At 28.9% G+C, this 21,271-nt stretch overlaps 1 protein-coding gene across 4 annotated transcripts in view; it reads left to right on the forward strand.

Moving 5' to 3' along the window:
• LOC107437112 (uncharacterized) overlaps positions 1-21,271 on the forward strand; it is a 136,103-nt gene that overhangs the window by 112,172 nt on the left and 2,660 nt on the right. For 2 of the 4 annotated variants that reach the window (XM_016049010.4, XM_016049011.4), the window contains 8 exons: positions 803-963; positions 1,805-1,859; positions 4,119-4,239; positions 5,977-6,145; positions 9,676-9,785; positions 11,335-11,517; positions 15,814-16,063; positions 20,309-20,391. In XM_016049010.4, the coding sequence (XP_015904496.1) occupies positions 803-963; positions 1,805-1,859; positions 4,119-4,239; positions 5,977-6,145; positions 9,676-9,785; positions 11,335-11,517; positions 15,814-16,063; positions 20,309-20,391 (1,132 nt within the window). The remainder of the gene's footprint in view (positions 1-802; positions 964-1,804; positions 1,860-4,118; positions 4,240-5,976; positions 6,146-9,675; positions 9,786-11,334; positions 11,518-15,813; positions 16,064-20,308; positions 20,392-21,271) is intronic. The other 2 variants (XR_011638275.2, XM_071187830.2) reach the window with 2 other exon arrangements.

A 21,271-nucleotide genomic window follows, 5' to 3' on the forward strand; every position in this document is an offset into this window, starting at 1 on the left:
CTTGCGTTCAATGAGGTTTTTAGAAGCCAATTCTCCAAAGTAAAAAATGATTGTAGAGTAGAGGACAACTGCTTTTTTAAATATTTTTTAATATTATATTACATTGTTTAAAAATTATGTATGGAAAGACAAATCGTGTAATGACGGAGATGGGAAAACTTTACTGTCAAATGCGAAGTTTTTCTTGAAATTGTGAATGAATAAATGTGGCAGAATTTCGTTGATGCGTTTATATTCTTCAAAGCTTGCGTGACCGTGCCTAAGACTTCAAGACAACTCATAGAAAATATACAAACAACTTTAAATAGCGCATGATCTGAGCAGTCAATTCTGTTCCCGAAAGCAAGAAATCGCAGTGTCAGTAAATAACAGATACATTCTTAAAATATATCTGAAAAATGAAATCGTGCTTTATTCAATTGTGTGCTGCTCCACATTTAATAACCCTGAACTATAAGCTGTCATTCTAATTTTTTTTCGTTGGCCGCATTCTACAACAAAGGGTGTCTATAATTCAATCTTGCGTGAATTTTGAGATACTATTAAACACTTACAAACGAAAAAATAATTCGAAATATACTTTTGAATTTACATTTTTACAACACAAGCGAGTATTTTTTTTAGTACAATAGTTTGAATATACTATATGTTTAAAGTAAGACGTTTTGAGTTATCTAGCAAAAATATGGGAAAAGTTTGATTTTTTTTTTTTTTTTTTAATTTTTTTTGTGAACTCATTTAGATGTTTACTGCAGACAGATTCGATATTTGTTCTCTTACAGATATTATTTTTATTTTACAGACGAGGATCATGGCGGCCCATAGGCCACATGCGACCTTCGAGCCCGTTATTGGATAGCGTCCGTGATACGTTTGAGGGTTTCGAACAACTTGCCCGAGATTTCGGAAGAGCTTTTCAAAACAACAGGCATTTATGTGACGTCATCTTTAACGTTGGCCAAGGTAATTTTCAAACTTTTAAAGAAATATCAGCTAAGAAAGCATTTTATGTAATCATATATTTCTGATAATAAATTTATAAATGCAATTGCATTTTATTTTAAATGAAATTAAACACTTGATCAAATAAAAAAAACTTTTATTTAAACTTTTTTTTGTCTCTAAGAGGTTTCGTGTTAAATAGCTTCTGTTCCATAATTGAAGGATTACATTACCTGCTTGATTTTGTAAATTCATTCCATTTTTGCACGCATTCTTTGAGTGAAAGAAACTTTTAATTAAAGTATTTTTCGTAAAAGTTAGAATATTAATCTTCTTTCAAACAAACAAACGAATCTTATAAGTAGTCTGATTATTTCAGAATCTGATTGTTTTAGAGCAATTAGTCTGATTGTTTTAGAACAATTATCAAGTATTAATATCCAAGAATTGGTTCCTCTCTAAGAAACTTGCTTTACGGGGATTCAGAAGACGTCTAGTAAATACTTGAAGAATAGAAAACAAGATGTTTCGAGGGTACTCGACAGATTTTGCATTCTCCTTTTCCTTGATCTCGTAAAACGTTCGATTCCTTCAGTGGATGCATTAATTAATTGAATTAAATTTGGTTTGAATCTTCAGATTTTCTTAATGTATGCGAAAGCCATTAATTTCCATGATTTTCAAATCAATGAAATTTTTTTGTACTTAGTACTAAATTTTAAAAAAAGCACGTTAACACATTTTCAGTAGCAGGATAGCTCATTAAAATAAGTACCTGGTTGTTCTTTATACGCTATCATTAAATGTATTAATGTTATTATAATTTAGATTTTCAAACATTTTTCATGAATAATATTTGTAGGTAAAGAAAAAACACGAGTCTATGCAGTACGAGCTATTTTAGGGGTTCGGAGCAGGTGAGATTTTTAATATGAATTATGTTTTTGAAGTAACTTTTTTTACTTAATTTTACAATTTTAATTTTTTGATATAATAACATAGAAAATATGAATAATCAGCTCTGTAAAAATGGGCACTCAGATTTTACAAAATTTTTTTCATTTTCGACGGAACCGTTTCTTGGTATATGCTCCGAGAAAACATTTCGTCTAATTGACGAAATAACTATAGTCACTTCTTCAAGGAAACGAATTTCGTGAAAAGTAAAGAAATGTTTCGTCATTCTATTTTTCTTTCAAAACACCTTTTTCTTCACACCTTGCGGCACTCGTAGTACCTCGTATCTAACGGGCGGTACTGTTTATCATTTTTCCGAGGACACCATACAGGTGATCAATACCGCCCCAACTAAACAAGGACAGATAGAATAGAGAGAAATACTACATCCATGCTTGAAGCGGGACTTGAATTCGGGATCTTCCTGGGACGAGGTTAATACCTTGACCACCATAGAGGCCAATGAACTTGATTTGTCATTCTAGTTTCGATCGTCTTATCTTCATTCTCATTATTAATCTCCCACAATACACTGCGATAAGGTTTAAGGTTCTAAGTTGAGGAAACATTTTCGTGATATATTTGAGAGTTCGCGTTTCGTCACAAATCATTTGATTTTGTATCGAAATGATTCTCAAAATTAACGAAATTCAGCTCAAAGATTGCTGAATTGCCAAAAGTGATGGAATTATTTATGAATTGAGAAAGAAATGTCCTTCATTTCAGCAACAACTTCGAAATATATATTTCAGTTTTTAACTTTATTTATCATTTGCTAATAGCAAGTGATGATTTTCTACGAGGATGATTCTCTTTGTGCTTGTCTACACGGAGAATTTACCTCTCTTATTGTTTTGCTTAACTCCATAATCTTGATATTTGAACCAGCTTAAAAAAATTAAACTTGTAAATCAGACATCAGGGTAAAGATGTTTCCCAGAAGAATATAAGTCGAACTTATCCACACTGAATATGAACCTTAAGCTCGTTATCCAGCCAGGTCTTTTTGTCTTCAGTTACTGAACTGACTTTTATACGTAGCAGAGGTAACAGACAGTTTTCCTCTCATAAACGTTTAATTATCATTTTAGTAAGCGCATCTGTGTCCAAGGAATAAAAACAATAACACGATTAAAATTAACCCTGAGTAACTCCGTTTCTCCTCCTATCCTAGTCCGCCATCTTTTCATGTTCGCCAATTTTGAACTTAAATCAAAAAACAAAAGGAGCCATTTATCAAGACACTTTGGCTTAGTGGGAGAAGCAAACCTGGATGTATACCACGTATCGAAGGAATCCTCCCACTGTTAGCCCGACAGCAACGAAACATCTACCGCTACGGATATTTTACAGGTATATTAGCACTGATATCAGTGCAAACTAAACCAACAAAATCTTTGGTCCCATCCCATGATTTACCTAACATTAAAAATAATATAAACCACAAAGTGTACATGAAGTTGGTTACATTTATCACGGGCGTTATTTTAAAAAAAATACTATGAAAGCTATCTTATAACCATTTAACGCAGAACTTCGAATAAACATATTTTTCATTTTTTTTTTGTATTAGTTTATGTCAATCGAAGTAAAAAATATTATATTTAGCATCTTAAAAATTTACGGTTAGGAAATAGAGCATGAAACACTGTTTTTTTTCTTTTTTGCATAAGACATAATCTTCCAAACGGTTCACTTCCAAACAATAATTTTTCAAATTTGCACTTACTTTCAGTTATTTAGATCTAAGAGAAACAGTTATTTATCATTGAAATTTCTTTCATTTATTAAATCAGTTATTAATAAATTTTTGAATATGAATAAAAATAAATTCAAATTATTTTTTTTATTTTATATTTTAGTACAAATATAATTTCGATTATCTAAGAGTTTTTTTAGGAACTGTTAGACTGTTTTTAATAATAAAACAATATCAAAACATTTTTTTGCTTGTAATTGGAGCTCAAGAAAAAAAAACAATATAAAACGGACACCGGTGTCCCATCTGCATCAAAGGGTTAAATACAATCATAAATTGTTTTAGAGTAATGTGATTAAATAAGCTAAAAGCTAGACTGCTAATAACTAGAATATTTCCTATTGAAAGACAGAAGGATAATTTTAAAATATGTCAGAAATTTTTGTATTTATTCGACATGAAAATGAAATAAGAAATTTTAAAGGGATTGAAAATAAGTAAATTATTTTATTTGTTTCAGAGTCTTCCTAGAAATGTTGTATGGTTTCACTACCGGCTATGGGCCTTGCATAATTGCCCAAGGTGATGCGCAATTAAAAGACAATTTAGCAGGCAATGTCAAATCTAGCAATTTTTTACAGGTAGCAATTTATTCCTTTGACATATTCCATATCTTAAAAAGCTTTTAAAACCATTTTTCCTTTATCCACATATTAATTAACTCTTTAAGTATTTGTGAGTGTTTATTTCTAATCTATGAATAAAATTAATGTTCTTACTATATTTATAATTAACGTATACAGCGTATGAAAATGCAAATATTTCATTTTCAATTTCTAAAGAAATGTAAAATCTACATTTTCAAATACGTGGTGCATATTATTTCACGTTTTAAAAACCTTATCACTGGGAAAAAGTTAACTATTAAATTGTAATTTGAGCTAAAAAGGAGAAAAATAATTATTTACCATATTTAAACTGTACTTAATAAGATTAGAAAAGTAAATATGTAATATTACAATAAATGTTATTGAAAACAAATTTCGATGCTATTTTCAAAATCATGAAAAATGTAATAAAATTCAATTACTTACTCAAATGATATTTCTAAAGAAAGGTTATTTTTTATTTACTGTCCCTCGCGAGAATATTTTTTCTTATGCTTTTTTTTTAATTGGATATATTGTTGAGTGTAACATTTTATAAAAATCTAAACTTTTTTTTTGTTATCAATCACTGTTACCTAACTGCTTAATCTGGGACAAAATAAAATACTTGTTTTCTCTTTAAAAATATTATAAATTATATAATACATTACAAAATATTTTTTTAATACTTTAATAAAAATGCGAAAAACTTTTTCTATCTGTCGTATAAAAATATTGCACTTTTTTATAATTGAAAAAGATATAATAGTATTAAACGCTTGTTTTACACCATACACTATTCCAAAATAGTACCTTATAATAGCTATCAATTAAAGCTCCGTTAAATTTATTTATAAGTGTAGTAACTTAAAATATTCATTACTGCTTAATAAATAAACCCCTATCATCGCCAGCTACATGTTTAACGATTGCATGTTATATCAAGTTCCGTCCATTCATCATTTTAAGGTAGAGTGACAAAAATTTTGAAGTTTAATTAAAAATGTTATTGATGCAAAGAAATAAGATGAATCATCAATTGTTTCAGTAATAGGAGTTCGATCCCAGCCGGCCGAAAACTCCCCGTGTAGTAAACGGTGACTGGTGCACGTTAAATCTGTCCAGTCACTAAGTCCTCCATGTTCCCAAAACAAATCATGCTTTTGGGGGAACTGAATTGGAGATTGATCGTTCTCTGGTTCAGGTCAAAATTACGATCTGTGGATGAATGAATGGATGTACCAATATGTCCACCCTATAAGGGCTGTGACGTGTGTGTGGCTGAAGTCGTATTCTTGGTCATAGATGGCGCCACTGAAAAACAAGAAGCGCACCCTTTGCCTTAAATTACCTTGATTTCACCAAGCAGTCTTGCTGGTTTTTCAAGTCGTGTTAGAAACAACAACAACCATAATATCGTTCATATCTACTGCAGCTTAACATGGAGAAAAGTTGAATCCTATTATCGTGCAAATTAAACTTTGTTGAACTTGATATACCAGATAATATGAAAAATAAAACGGAAGCTGACATGAAACGGAAACAGTTCGATTTAACACATTATTATCGTTACAGCAAATTTGCCAATGATATCATGGTTCAAAGAACCGATATTCTGGTTTAACATTGCACATTTTTTTAAAATGTAACTCCTTTTGATCCTACCTAAAATGAAGTCTTTGAAAAATACAATGTGTCAATAAATTAAAACATATTATTTCTTTTAAACAGGTACCCGATCCGCATGACTCAGTGAGATCCAAAACTCCTACAGCTAGTCCTACTGTCTTCCGTTATTTTTCTCGTCTTGGTAATTGGGCAGGATGGGGTATGGGAAGTCGATCCAAGACACCATTGGGTGTTGAAGCTGGCCTTAAACGTTGGCAGAGTGAGTTTGATTGTAAGTGTTTGGTGTAGTCTGGTCTATAGTCTTTTTTCATGCTCTCACATTTATTTTGAGTTCTTTTTACTTTCAAGATTTTGCTAGATGCTTCTGGGCATTTTTACATGAATGTTGTATGTCTAACTTGTTCACCGTTTGCATGAATAAACAATGTCAATTAAAAACAACAATATGTTGGAAAACGAAGTATTCCACTCTGAAATCTATTGTAATAAATAAATGTATGTAAAATAATTGATGTGAAACATAGAAGCGATCTTGTAATGATGAATCCAAACATTAAAAATATTTAAAAGAGAGTTTTTTTTTCTCTGAGCAATTTCATTACAAAAATAATTCAAGTGTTTTCTACGAATAATGATTTAATTATTAGTGTAGCGGGTATTTAAATACTTTTAAGATAATAAATATTTATTTAATGTAAATACCAAAGTTATTCAAATTGATGTATACATTATTTGTAAATGGAAATTTTACATAAAATTTTTTGTCAGACTTCAATCAATGTCTGCACAGTAAAAAAATCCCAAAACGTTTCTGAATATATGCGGCAACAACGGTGCATGTCATTTTTAAATACGTTTCTGAATATTTTGGAAACCTCTTTCTGTAATATTCAGAAACATTCCGTGGTACTTGAGAAATATTTTGAATCATTTCTTGCAGTTTTCGATTTTTTTAAATATTTAAAGCGTTTCCTATATGCGTTTCTTAATATTTCGGAAACCTCTTGTGGAGCTGGACTACAGACAATGTCTACAGTCATCTATCAAAAGATACCTCAAGATAGAACAGAGTCAACATGTCTAATATACTAGTGAAGTGGAATTTAATAGTTGCAGTGGTAGCTGCTACACTTTGAAACTGAATCAGCGATTCAGTTTCCTACTTTTGAAAACAAAAGAAATGTTTCTCAATTGATCGGAAACATAATAATAAATGAAGTTCTCTGAGATTTTCGAAAACATTTTTGCCGAGTCAAAATTCTGAAATTTTTTACAATGTACTCATATGTTAAGTATATGCCTTTGTAAATTATTTTGAACCAAGAGCCAGGAAAAATACTGAAATACAACACACAAATAAATATAGATATTAATTTTATTAGCTTTTTGAGATTTTGAAAATATAATTTCTTTACGTCTTATAGTGGCATATCACTTATCGATTTTTTTGGCTTATTACTATTCCACACTAAGTCTTTCAGCTTAACTAGAAGAATTTTTAAAAGCATTCTTACATTCCCAGTTGTATATTTTATTTCAATTATTAAAAAGGTATGTCATTATAAAATCTATCTAGTTTTAAAGTAATAATAATATGCTTCATAAACAAAACAAACAGTTATTAAAAATTCAGCATAATTATATACTGTATTTTTCTTTAAATCTAAAAGTTATGCATTAGTAATATGACTTTATTTTTTATTTTTTTTATTTAAGGGGACCAATCAGGGAATGAAAAATTCTAGCATAATTTTCTCAGAAAGTTGGAACTAAATTTTATTGTGATCTTTTATCTTCGGAGATGAATAATCAAAATTTGTAAACTGTTTAGAACTGAAACTAAATACCTTCACTGAAAAATCAACTTAGCAATGGTTGAAATTCAAAATTAAATTTTATTTTGCGCAATTTTCGTAACCAAAATTCTACCTATAACTGTTATTTTTATTTAGAAATGAAAATTTATTTTTCCCATGTTATGAGTATTTAAAATTAAAAGTTCAGATTGAAGTTACAAGCAATTGTCAACAAGCCTTGTCTATTTTTATTAACCATGTCATTTTTCAAGAGCTCTTTCTTCCTTAATAAATGTTTAATTCCTGATAAATTTAGAAATAGTGCGTTTTAGCAATACTTTTTATTTCATCGAAGTTATTTATATTGCTACGAAAACTTCATTTTATGATGAAAGCACCAGTCTAGACAACGAATATCATAATTATTCCAAATGTATCGTATATGTATTTTCATGTGATGAAGCATCGTTTCTTTCAGCTGCATCAAATGTTTAATTTTGGTATTCATTTTTTATAGCACGATGCCATGTTTGTTATGTAAAGATATGCAATACGTACTGACTGCATAATAATGTGAATGTTCTAGTGTTTGCATCATTTTGATGTACTTTGTTTGAATGTTACTATAAGACTTGATGTTTAAATATTTGTCAGTGTTAAATGGAATTAGTGTTTACTTATGTTTTTGATGTCAAACATTGTGTTTCTCTGGAGTGATTTTCTAAAAGTTGAAACTTGGGTTTTTCATGAAAGGTTTACAACCATGTCACAAAAATGTTCTCTAAAAATATAACCTGTACATATTTTTGCATTTTCTTAATTGCCTACTTTTATTTAAATTTCAGATTATATAGTATCACGGTACTTTACTGACATTATTTCCTTTATGAAGAATCAAATTCGAAAATCATATTATATATAAAAAATTAAATTTAAAAAAAATAGAAAAAAATTACCTTTCGCGTATCACCTTAAAAATTTAGTATATTTTGATTTCAACCCCCCCTCCCTTAGTACAAATGCTAAACCAAAAAAATAAACTTTGACTTTTCTCTCTAAATTTTAAATTATATTTTAAGCATAAATAATTATGATTAAACGTATAATTACTGGAACGCGTCACGTCACAAAGCCTTTATTTAACGACTGCCAAATTAAACATGACATCACTACCTTGCTTATAACTTTTGGAATAATGAACAACTAGTCATCTTTTTATTTCGTGACGTAGTGAAGTCAACTGTTAGCCAAGCATATAACCAAATTGTAAATTTTTTCCACGACTTAGTTCCAAATTTAAACAAATGCCTGTTTTGAAGTGTGTTTGTCTCTCTCACACAAAAAAGTGAATAAAAGGAAAATAATAAATAAAAAAAGTATACCTTGTTGTGTAACAGTACCAGTTGAACTCCTTTCCTGGCCTTGAATGGCAACAAAAGATGAGGCAAGTGTTTACAGAGAAAGCGAAGCAGTTTAGAGGCTTTACCAATCATCCATTGCTCACCAATTACAAAAATTCAATTCTAATTTCTAACATGTTTTGAAAAGTTCAGAAAAAGTCAAAGCTTAGAAAATAATTATCTGAAGTAAAAAATTAAAAAGTTTTAACAATATTCTGTAAGAAGAAAAAAACTCAAGAGATGGAGTGTTAAAATAGTCTTGCAAAATAAAATGTGGTAAGAATAGAGACATATATTAAGAAAAAACATATTATTTTTAGAGCATATTATCGTCAAAAAAAAAAGAATCGTTAAAAGCATATTATCGTCAATTAAATATGAATTGTATTTGAATCTTACCACATTTAAGCTGCTTTTATGTAAAGTAGATAACATAATTAATGTTAGATGAAAAACTTAATTCTCCATACCAACTTCAATCAACATGCAAACACAATTGATAGATAAATCGAAGAATAAACAGAAAGTTCGAATTCCCTCCAAAAAAAAAACCTTACAGCTTATTTTATTACAGGGCTGTCAAATCTTTTTCTTTTCTGTAATAGGTAAAGAAAAAGAAAAAGAACGCAGGCAATCAAATGCAACAGCTGAGGTAACTTTGAGTATGTGTGCTGATGCTGGAAAAGTTGACAGAACCAAGCTAAGTCAAACTGAGGTTTGTCATCTCTTAAATTTTAAAAGTTTCTTGCTAAACATTTAAAATATACCTGTTGATACTCTTAACAAATTCAATTTAAAACTTTAATTCAATTGCTTAACGTAAATCTAATTAGAAACTTTACCGAGCTGAACTGAATCATCTTTTGCATTAATTACAGAAAATGTAATGCACCCATCGAAAAGTGTTTTTTCTTATTGTTTTTTTTTTATTATTATTATTATTTTTACTTAATTTGACATTATGCACATTTGAAAACATTTTCCTGAAAATAAATTTGAAAATAATAGAAATCATAATACGTTTTATATTGAGATTTATCTAGATGGAATCACAGACTTTGAATTATTGTCTTCTCAAACCAGCATTTTTATATTCGCGAACTCAATAACTCATGCAATTTCATTTAGTTTATTAAAGTATTTATTTATATAATATTGTTGATAGTAAGGTTTTAAAAAGATAACTCATAAGAGCGAAGAAAACTATTAAATTACATTAATGATTAAAACCGTCAATGATAGATTGTATTTTATAAATAATTTTGTGCTCTTTAACGTTGTTTGCCTTCAGTTTGTATTTTAGCACAAAAGTCGCCCACTTGTGTATTTATTTTGTAACAATAAACGTTTCTCCGTTTTATTTATCGCCATTGTGATGATTTAGTAAATCTATATTGTGCTTGAAGTAGCCAAGTTTTCCCTTCTTGGTGACTTTTAATACAAGTTTTTTTACGTTTTCTTTTTCAGGTTTATTTATTTCTTTATTAATTAATGTTTATAAATAGTGGCTTAAGGGATAGAGCGTTCGCCCTCCAATGAGGTGAACCGGGTTCGAATCCCAGTGATGGCTGGTTGATACGAATTCCGCACACGGCTCGCACCGACCACAGTGCTGACGAAAAATATCATCAGTGGTAGACGGATCATGGATTAGAGTCCCATTGCCGTCAGGCTAACCATAGGTGGTTTTCGTGGTGGTAATGTGGATTAGTTCCATCAAAAAGTCCTCCACGAAGGCAAAATTTCTCCCTTTACTTGATCCAGGAGTTCACTTGTCTTCTGGATTGGAATCAAAATTACAAGGCTATGGAATTGAACATTAGTAGTCGTAAACCCTAAAATGGGTCGGCTGTTCAACGACGGTTATAAAATAAAATAAAATGTTTATAAATGCAAAACTGGGCTACGACATAACGTCTGAAGTGCTTCGTTTTCAATGTGAACATTTGCCTCATATCGAGGAGCCAGGAAATGCGCTCAACCGGTTCTATTTATCCTATAACGAGCTCCGCTTTGTATTTGTTTGAAGACGGTAGAAATCTCTTCTCATGCTCCAGAACCGGTTTGTGTTCATGTTCAGAGCAAATATGAGGAATTATTTACATTTGGCTTCAATGCTTAACATGCACGCTATATTATTTTACTTTTCGCTCAGTACATCACATATTATGTGGAACGAAACACTTCACGTTATTTTATGTTCATCCTGTATTTGCATTAAAACATGAGTAAAACTTTTTTACACTCTTTTTATCTATTTTCAGTTCAATATCATAGAATTCGATAGTGAAACGTTCATGATACTAATGGAATACATTCAGAGTGGCTCTTGTCCGTTAACTTGTGAAACAATTCCAGGGCTTATCTGTGCCGCGGAGCACTACGATCTTCCAGAACTTCTTCAAGCTTGCTTCCATCACGCAAAACAACACTTCCGTCTTTCTGTGGTATGAACTATTAAAATCATGAAAACTATCATATTTCTAATTTTCTACATTTCTTAAAAAAAAATAATAATAACAATAGCTTCTACAGTAAATTTATTAGATATACAAGATGTACATCTTGCTACTCTAATAAGTTAGCAAGAAATAAGTATCTCATTTCAGATTGCGCTAGGATGCATTATATTGATCCGAATAAGATGATATTCGATCGACAAATAATCCAAAGGAAACGTTTGAAATTTATTTTAAAAAAATAGTTCAACAGTTCACCAGTAGGTGGCTCTTTAATAGAAATAAACGCATTTAATAACGTATTAAAACTGCTCACTGCTTCGCTTTTTATTTTCAACAATGTCGTGCTCTGATCATAAAATGATTATACATCGAAATTTTGTTGGTTTTGATTGAACAATTTTTCCAATAGCGTTTTTTCTTCCCAAACAGAGGTCAGAACAAGGGAAAAGCTAGCCAGAACTGATACTTCAATTATATATTATAAACATTATCAATAATTTGGTTTTCTAAGTTAGTGATTGAGAATCAAAGTTTAGAATTTTAGTATTCAAAATGGCGGATCCACAAAATGGTAATGATAAAGGGCCGAAAATTTAATATGTCTAATTAATCATATATATTTCTTCAAAACAGTTATACTTCTTTGTTATTAGTACATTTAAGGTTGATATGTAACTAGTATACGTAGATTATCCGAAACTTGTTATGATATTAGGGCGAGTAACAATAAATAAATAAAATCCGCACTCTTAAGGGCTTCTTTTAAAGAAAATTATAATTTTATTTAATTATAATATTTATTGGAACATTTTATATGATTATTAGATTCTTTTATACGAAATATATACAATATCATATATTCCAATGCTTTTACTTATTTTCTATAGCTAAGATATCTTTTACTATAGAATCGAGTTCTTTAAATATTTTTTATAAGTATTAATTACCCTGTTGAGAAATGAACGGATCAACACTAAGTTGCAATCGCTTGAACAAACCTTCAATGTTGTGTAATCTAAAATCCTTCCTTGATCGATTTATTTGCCATTACCAAAATATTAAACAAGACTTACATTGCTTTCAGAAAATTTTTCAAATAATAACTTAATACATTTTATAATTGTATAAAACTGCTCACATTACACTTGTAATTGTTTCCACTGACAGACAATGGACTGATATCTTTAATTCAAACAATTATTATTTTTGAAAATGTTTCTTAAGCACTGTGTTATGAGCATTAAAATTCAGAAATTCTAATAAAAAGTAAAAATCGATTATGTTTACTTAACGTTAATTTAAATAAATTAATTAAGTAAACATAATCGATAAGTATGTTTATTTAATGTTAATCGATTAAGTATACATCATCTTTTATTAATGAAAATAATAAAAGATGATGTCTAAATTTCTTAATAATTATGACATTGAAAATTAGAAAAAGTTACTGAACCCCTTCTCTTTGCATTTTTATCAATAAAATCAATAGAGGCAATTTTGGACGCTTTTTTTATCCCCTGATTCTGCGAGAATTATTCTATAGTTACCTTATAATAAACAAGGGAACGAAGGAGAATTTCTTTTCATGAATCACAATGAAGTTGTAAAATTATATAAAATGTTCAATTTTGCCTAAAGGATTTTAACTACTGCAATATAAATTATTAACAAGGCCAACGTTAAAAAAATGATTTTCAAGCTTATAAAAACATTAAGAATCGAAAACAATGATGGATGTACAATTGTTTCAGAAGTAACAGCTGCTAGATGTGAATAACAAGAATGCATTCTGCCGCCCTCCGAATTGGAGAACTTATTTCTTGCTAAAACTGTTACATAGGGTAACAAATTGTCATTTAAGTGTGACAAAAGACGAAAACTTTATCAAAATTACCATGAACCGGGGCGAGTCTACCCATTTTTTCAGTTTGTCAACTTTCAAGTGGTCAAACTTTTGTAAATATTAAAGAAAAAAGGCTTTTAAGAGGTGTTTCGGAATCGCTTTTAATTCCTCTTTAAAGCTGTGAAATAGATTTTAGAAAATATTAACAGTTACGCTGTTACTGTATATTTTTATAGAACTGCTGACAAATCTCTCGTACGGGGCGAGTCTACCCATTCTACTAAAATGAATGTTAACATTGTAAATAATCAAATTTTACTATTAAATTGTTATTTTAGTTACTATATAGGATATTTATGAAGTAAAATTCATAACTTTATTATATATTCCATTTTTTTATTCATAAAATAACACAAATTGAGTATTTGATCGATTATCACATTTTGATCACAGTTTTGTTTTTATAATCATTAACATTATAAAATAAAAAAATTTTCTGATTATTGTTGATAAAAATAAATTAAAATTAATATAAATTTACAATTAAATAATTAATAAATAATAATAATTAAAGATTATTAACAAAATCGAAATTCAAACATTGGGAATCATGAAAAATCCTTTTCCCATTCTTTTGGGAGGTAATAATAATTTATAAATAATAATTTATTTAACTTGCATTAAATAAAAAAAGTTAATTTTGTAATATAAAAATTTAAAAAATAGGTAAAATAAGCATATTTTATATTTACATTTATATTTAACCTATAAATTTTCTTATTAATCATAAATTTATCAATGCAGAATTAAAATAATATACTCAAATTCATTTAAAATGACTTAATTTTAATATAAACAAAGTTCTAAATTATATTATTATGCTTTATTAAAACTAAATACGAATGGGTAGACTCGCCCCGCGAATTCTGACTTTTTGTTTACAACAGCAAAACTTACATTCTTTTTGTTTTTTTTCATACAAAATTAATGTAATCTTAGTCTTAGATAAGTTTATCACTTAACCAAAGTGAAAATAGTAATAATAATAATATACTTACGGAGCACCAACTAAAAGTTTGCTGATTTTCAATACAAATCTCTCAAAAGACGTTTGAACATGTCGGTTAAAAAGACACCAAATAAATAAAAACGGATCAAACTACAACAGCGCTATCTTCCTTAGAGTCTGAACTAAGTCCTCCGTCGGTAAAAATTTTTTTATTTGCAATTTAAAATAGTGAAAATTAAATAAAACTAAAATGGGTAGACTCGCCCCTGGATGGGTTGACTCGCCCCGGTTTTCCGTACTGAAATGAATCACAACGAAGGTGGGAGCAAAACCCTCAAAGCGGTGTGCTTACGACCTTTTAATATAGAGAAACAAATATTTAATTAAATTGTTATTTTTATTTATGTTTAACTACTGAATGAAAATGGAAGAAAAAAATTTAAATTAAGATTGCTTCGAAAAAATCAACAATTTTGCATATTTCAATTTTTAGGATAATAATACTCTTGTTAAGAAATTATACTGACTAAAGCATAAATAAGAATCCTGATTACAAACCAAAGCTTAGAAATATCTGTTCTCTGTCTGAGCTTGGTTTTTCAAATTACATCAAAATTTATAAAATCATTAAGTAATATTTTTTTAAAAATATATTAGCATAATATTTGGAAACTTATGCTTAAAATTTCACACATAAAGCAAAATAAAAAACAGTGTTTGATTTTTTTAAAAGTTTAAATAAATGTAATCTCTTTTTCTTTTTCGTTTTAGTAATTACTACATCCAATAAAGACGATGTCTAAATGTCCCTTGATTCAAAAGTAATCTACAAGAACAAAGCAGTCATTATCTTGTTGAAGGGTCATTGTAAAATAAAAAATAAATCTATATATTTCTAAAAAGTACCTTAAACACAACAATGTGTCGATAAAAGTACGGATATGTTCGTTTTATATTTTAAACTTTTTGCAAGCATCTGATGTCCATAATAGAATAAAATAAAATTAAAATCTCGAATAATCAATGTCAGTCGCATTGCGCGAAAAATACGTGGTAACCAAAGGAAGAGTGAGAGCTCGGTTCTTCGAATTGGCGACAGGTGATCGCGTTAAGTAGCATAGTGATGTCTGTTTTAGAAAGACGCTTCCGGGTTTCAGAAGCATACACAAGCGAGAAAAAAAATCTTTGGTCATCATTTACGGAAGCCTTGATTTTGGTCTAATAACGCATAATAACATACAATTTATATAATATTTTATCCTAATCAATTGATTAACGCCTTGCGATAATATATATGTGTACTATATATATAGATATATTTACAAATAATTATAAAAACTTTAGTGCTTTAACAGACGTAAAACTCATTCTTATTTACTTCTCAGATCTCATCTTTCATTTGTCATAAAATATAATGAATATTTTACAGGTGTGCTCAATGTTGAATACATTAGAAAATTATTATTGGAGATATAATTCTGCTATTGAGTTAGTGAATGCCATTCTTCAATACATAGACAGCCGAGCAGCTCAACTTTTTAGAAGAAAGGAATTTTTAGACTTGTCAGAGTCCATGTTCCAAATGATTTTAGGCAGAGATTTAAATGTAGCAGAAGTAGTAAAATTTCAAGTAATGCTAGAATGGACTAAATACAAGATAGAAATGTCTACTAAAGTAGGTAATAATAATTTTATTAAGTAGATTTGGAAGTGCAGAAACATTTACGTTAGTAGTGGTATGGTATACAAATGAAACGCTGCATGCTGTGAATTATTTATTTATGTTTAAAAATTAAGTTAAATAGTTCTCCTCCATTTAAAGAAGTTCAATGTATCCCTACTCTTATACATTAAACTGAAATTACAACAACTCAAAAGGTGGAAAAAGGAAATTAAATTAACTTTTTCTAGCAGGCGCGTCCTTCATACCAACTAGCAGGTGTTGAAAAAATAACAGAAAATTAATTAAAAGAAAAAGGGAAAATATAAAAATTAACACTGTGTTGCGTTCTGCTTTGGAAAGGTATTTTAAAATTAATAGGTCAATAGATGTCTTTGTCAATAGAAAGCTTTGTCAATTGATGACATAATTGATAAAATATATATGCAACCGTGAAAGAACCGAAATCTACTGACTTTCACCAGTGAATGTCAAAAATAAGATAGTCGCTTTGGTTAATGCTAGAAATATTATGTCAGATTTGATATTATAGTATTTATTCAATATATTAATATCCGATTAGGATATATTAATAAAACAGTGCAGGGAATACCAGGAAATGTAAAGTGGGCAGTGGCATTTAACCTTAAAAAATATCCGGATACCGGGCAAGTGTGTACTTAGCTTTAAAGAAAAAATACCAGTGTAGGGAATACCGGGCAAGTGTGTACTTAACTTTAAAAAACATCAGTGTTGGGAATACAGGGTAAAGAGTTTTTATCTTAAGACATGAGAGAACACTGATTAGTATCCTAAACCCCACACAAAATTACCAACATTAATGTTTTTCCTAATCTGTCCCTATCCGATATTAACCCCTTCCTTCTCGCTCCCGTGAAAATGACGGGGTGAGTTTTCGCCCGCTATTTCTCGCTCCCGTGATATTGACGGGCTGGAGTGTTCAGTAATAAAGCGCCAACAAGAATGAAACTAATTCATTTCTTTTGCCCGGAAAGCATTTTATTTCTCATTTTACACACCTGATGGCAGTACTAGGATCAAAATTAATTTTTTTCACTTATGAAAAAGTTAGCTCAAAAAAGATATCTATAAAATAAACTTTAAATAAATTGCACATTTTTTTCCTGGTAAAACTAATTTTTTTTCAAATCATATTTTCAAACTTTTTCCAGAAACACAGAAAACACAATTTAAACTATTATAATTTCAAAAATAACTAGTTAAAATTTAAATGTGCAATTTAAACATTAGGATATTCGCAGTTTCTTCAGATTATTAAAACTTTTTAAACTAAGCAATCAAAAGCTTTGTAAAGTATGTACTTAAAAAAAAATCCTAGGGTAAAGGCAGTAACTTGAAAACACTCATTGTATTTTTGCGTGTCCTTTTAAATCCATACATTGCATTTTACAACATGTTATATTTGTCAAGAGATTTTTCGTCAAACTGTTTAGATGTTAAATTTTTAAATTAAAAGAATGAAAAGTAACCAACCAAAAGCATATGTTAAATCATACTTCAGCAGATATCCTCATATATAGCTATGATATAAAATTAAACGAAATTTATTTTTTACTATACGCAAGGTAAAAAACGGAACATCTAATAACTTTTAATCCAGTGATCAGATTTTCTCCATTGACTATTATGATTCGAAGGTCTAACGTTAAATACGATAATTGATTTGTGCAGACGATATTTGAAGTTACGAAAATAGATACAAAAACGTTCTTTCTCGAAATAAACATGCCATATTTTTTCAGATGGGTTTAGGTTTTTTGACCCTAAAATATGAGAAGAAGGGAGTTGTAATCTGAGAAATAAGGTCCCATTAGTTTAGTCAGGTTCAAAAACCTTTCAAATCGAATTAAAAAAAACTTTTTGCATTCGCTCTGTTACTACTAATCTATGACTAGAAACAGTCGAACAGTTCTTAAGAAATGAAAATATAAAAACCCAACTTTCTTAATTATCTCTAATGGGTCATTCTCACTGAAAAGGTATAAATAGACTAAAAAAGTTTCTTAAATTAAAGTAATTAAAAAAAGTGATAAAAATTACATAAATGCCTTTATTTATTTTTGTTATATGTCCTTATAATAATGGTCAAGTTTTCTATTTTATTTTTTACAAGATTTAAAATATTTTAAATTCTGCCTTGTCCACGGAGGAGACATTTTATGTTATAAAATGTCAATGAAGACTAATTCATTAATTATTGGGTACAACTGATATGAGTTTAACATTAATAAGTAAATAATAAAATATTTCATTATTAGAGATAGAGCTACTTCCGATTAATCAAGCTGCTATGAAAGGAAACATCCATTTTTAACCTAGGTGTACAATTTTTAAGTAACTCTTACTGAATATTAATAAATTAAAATGGAAAGATTATTGAAATAAAAATTCAGACTCCACGTGAAAGTTGAGTGCTCTGGGTACTCTTTTATGAACATTTTATGCAAGTTAAACATACTGTCATCCAAATAACGTTTTTGTTTTTTCTCTTTTCTTCTTGCTATTGTTTCTTTTTTCCCTGGGCACAAACGGCTTGCTCTATCAATTTCTTGAAATTTAAGTACATTTAATCACGATTTTTCTGTTAAATCTTTTTCTGATACAGATTTTAAAGTTTCTTGCTCTTTTTTTTTTTTTACTTTCTTCAAACAATATAGGGTTTTCTTTTAATTTCTGTCTAGCTTGTCTCATACTAAGTTTTTTCTGTTCCCTTCTCTTTTGCATTTGAACATTTGATTGCTTTCTTTTTTTACATTTTGGTTTTGCCATTTTTTTCCTAAAATTTGAAGAGAAAAAAAATTTTAAGCATCACAGAAATCATTTAGAAAAATTGCTAATATTTTCTTCTCCGATAAGAAAAAGTTAAACTTAATTGATTTTCTTTAAAAATACAAACAAATTAACACATTTGTTCCATTTTAAAAAATATCAATTAAAAGAAAATAGTTTTTTAATAATTAAAATTGTATTATGGTATCTAACACATTATCTCTTCCACTGACTGCGTCTTCTCCTACGTGGACTTGTTATGTCCACGGAGGAGACAAAAATTAGTTCTTTTTATTAAATATACTATTTCTGCAATCTAAAATTCATCTATCAAAAATAAAATAATTTTCTCTTACATTCTTTATGATGTCCACGGAGTATACGGTGAGAACTTTGCCAAACCCCAGTTGAACACAGCAATCCAAAACTGACACCAAAGAAAACAAAAACAACTGACAGTTAACATTAGAAAATAGAATGGTTACCTTTCCCAGCAGCTGTCTTATAGGGATTTCGCATATGCTGCCCTTTATTGCATATTTACCGAACTATATTAATTGTCCATGGAGGGAGATTTCATTTTTGATGGACAAAGTTTACTAGTCATTTATTTTATAAAAATAAACTTTTTTTAAAAAAAAATATTAAATAAAAAGTTACTATAAATATTTAACTAGTTAAAACTACAAAAATCATTAAAATAACATTTAAATTGCTTCACAGCCATTAAAAACTATTTTGTGTCACAGACGTAGGGACGTCCACGGAGGGGATTTTGAAGTTATGTTTATTAAAAAATAAGAATGAAATATTAAATACATTTAGCAGAAATGCATATGATTTGTTAGTTAGAACTTTACGAAAAATGATGAAGAAAAATATTAAGAAATCTGCTGTATTTCCTAATATTTATTACTAAGGGACTTAAAAAAATCACCTTTTTGTGAGAATGACCCTAATAGTTCCGGACAAGACGAAACACGCTGAGTTCATATTTTTCAGATTGCAGCTGGCCCTTCTCCTCCATTTTGAGGGTCAAGAATCTGAATGCGTCAAAAATGAAGTATATTTATTCAAAGAAAGTACGTCCTATGTGTTTGATTTGAAACTTAAAATACCGTCCATCTGCAGAAATTAATAAGTGTAATTAAAGTTAGTAATCTTATCATTATAGTCGTAGTCGTGAAAAACCATTTATTAAACCTAAATTTATAAAGGTGTTCTGTTTTATTTATTTATTTTCTTTATTTTTTTTTAAATTTCGAAATAAGCATTTTAAGATGTTACAGCTAGTTTGAAAATAAATAGAGAAAGCCTAAAAAAGTTTGTGATAGAAAAAATGGTTCGGTAAATTTCATATTTATTCTTTAAATCCTGTAAGTTTCCAATCACTAATCTGCTCATAGTACAAACAAAAAATTTATAAATAACTGTTTTAATTTCTCTATTATAGATCCAAGAGAATTGAATTGTACTATGAATAGATTAACAAGAGATTTAAAACTATACAAAATCCCTCCACAAGAATTAATCAAGGTGAGTACATTTATTTTATTTCTGTTGTTTCAAATTATGATGCTTAAACCAAGGATTCGATAAAATATTATTTCAACAGTAAACAGCTATTGAAGCAGATACATGCTATTCATGAAAATCGATTACAATTGAAAGAAAACTGTAAAATTAGTTTTTTATAGTAGATAATTACAATCCTTAAATTTTTAAATTTAGGGCACACAGAAAAAAAAATTTTTAGAAAATTATTTAACATTGGATTTAAAACTGTTTTCTAATTTTTATCTAAGATAATGGTAATGTTTTCATAGCATAATGTTTTGGATATTAACAACCTATGACGGATTTAAGTGACTGATGACTGATTTAGAAATCCAAGGGGTTGCAAGCACAATACTGTTTTGAGACACACTGCATGTAATCTAAAGCCTAATATACTTGTAATTTGTATACAAAAGGCTTTTGAGTGATTTGTTACATAACAGAATTATACTTTAAGAGAACTTAAGCTCATATTTATTCCACTCAAAATTCTCCAATAGACAATTCTTAAAGGAGAAAACACACGATTTCTAAAAATTTCAGGGTCCTATGCCTTGACCACTCAGGCTTTATGATAAACCAGGTATAACAAACGGTCCTACAGAGTCTTTACTCAAATAATAAGAATTTCACATGTACTGCCATAACATCAGCCATAATTCTAGGATTTGGGTTTATCCCACTCAAAAGTAAGGGGTTGACACAATTTGGAAAATGTGATGCCAAAATTATAGTCATATAAAGTTTGATGATATAAAGTGCAATGATATAAAGTTTTAATAGTTTACTCTTTATAAATAAAAGTGCTTCAATTTATTTATTTTTTCTTATAAGTAATGAGGTATACATTCTATATGTT

Source organism: Parasteatoda tepidariorum, chromosome 11, assembly GCF_982258835.1.
Source record: "Parasteatoda tepidariorum strain Cologne lab strain chromosome 11, Ptep-v5.0, whole genome shotgun sequence".
NCBI classification, from domain to species: domain Eukaryota; kingdom Metazoa; phylum Arthropoda; class Arachnida; order Araneae; family Theridiidae; genus Parasteatoda; species Parasteatoda tepidariorum.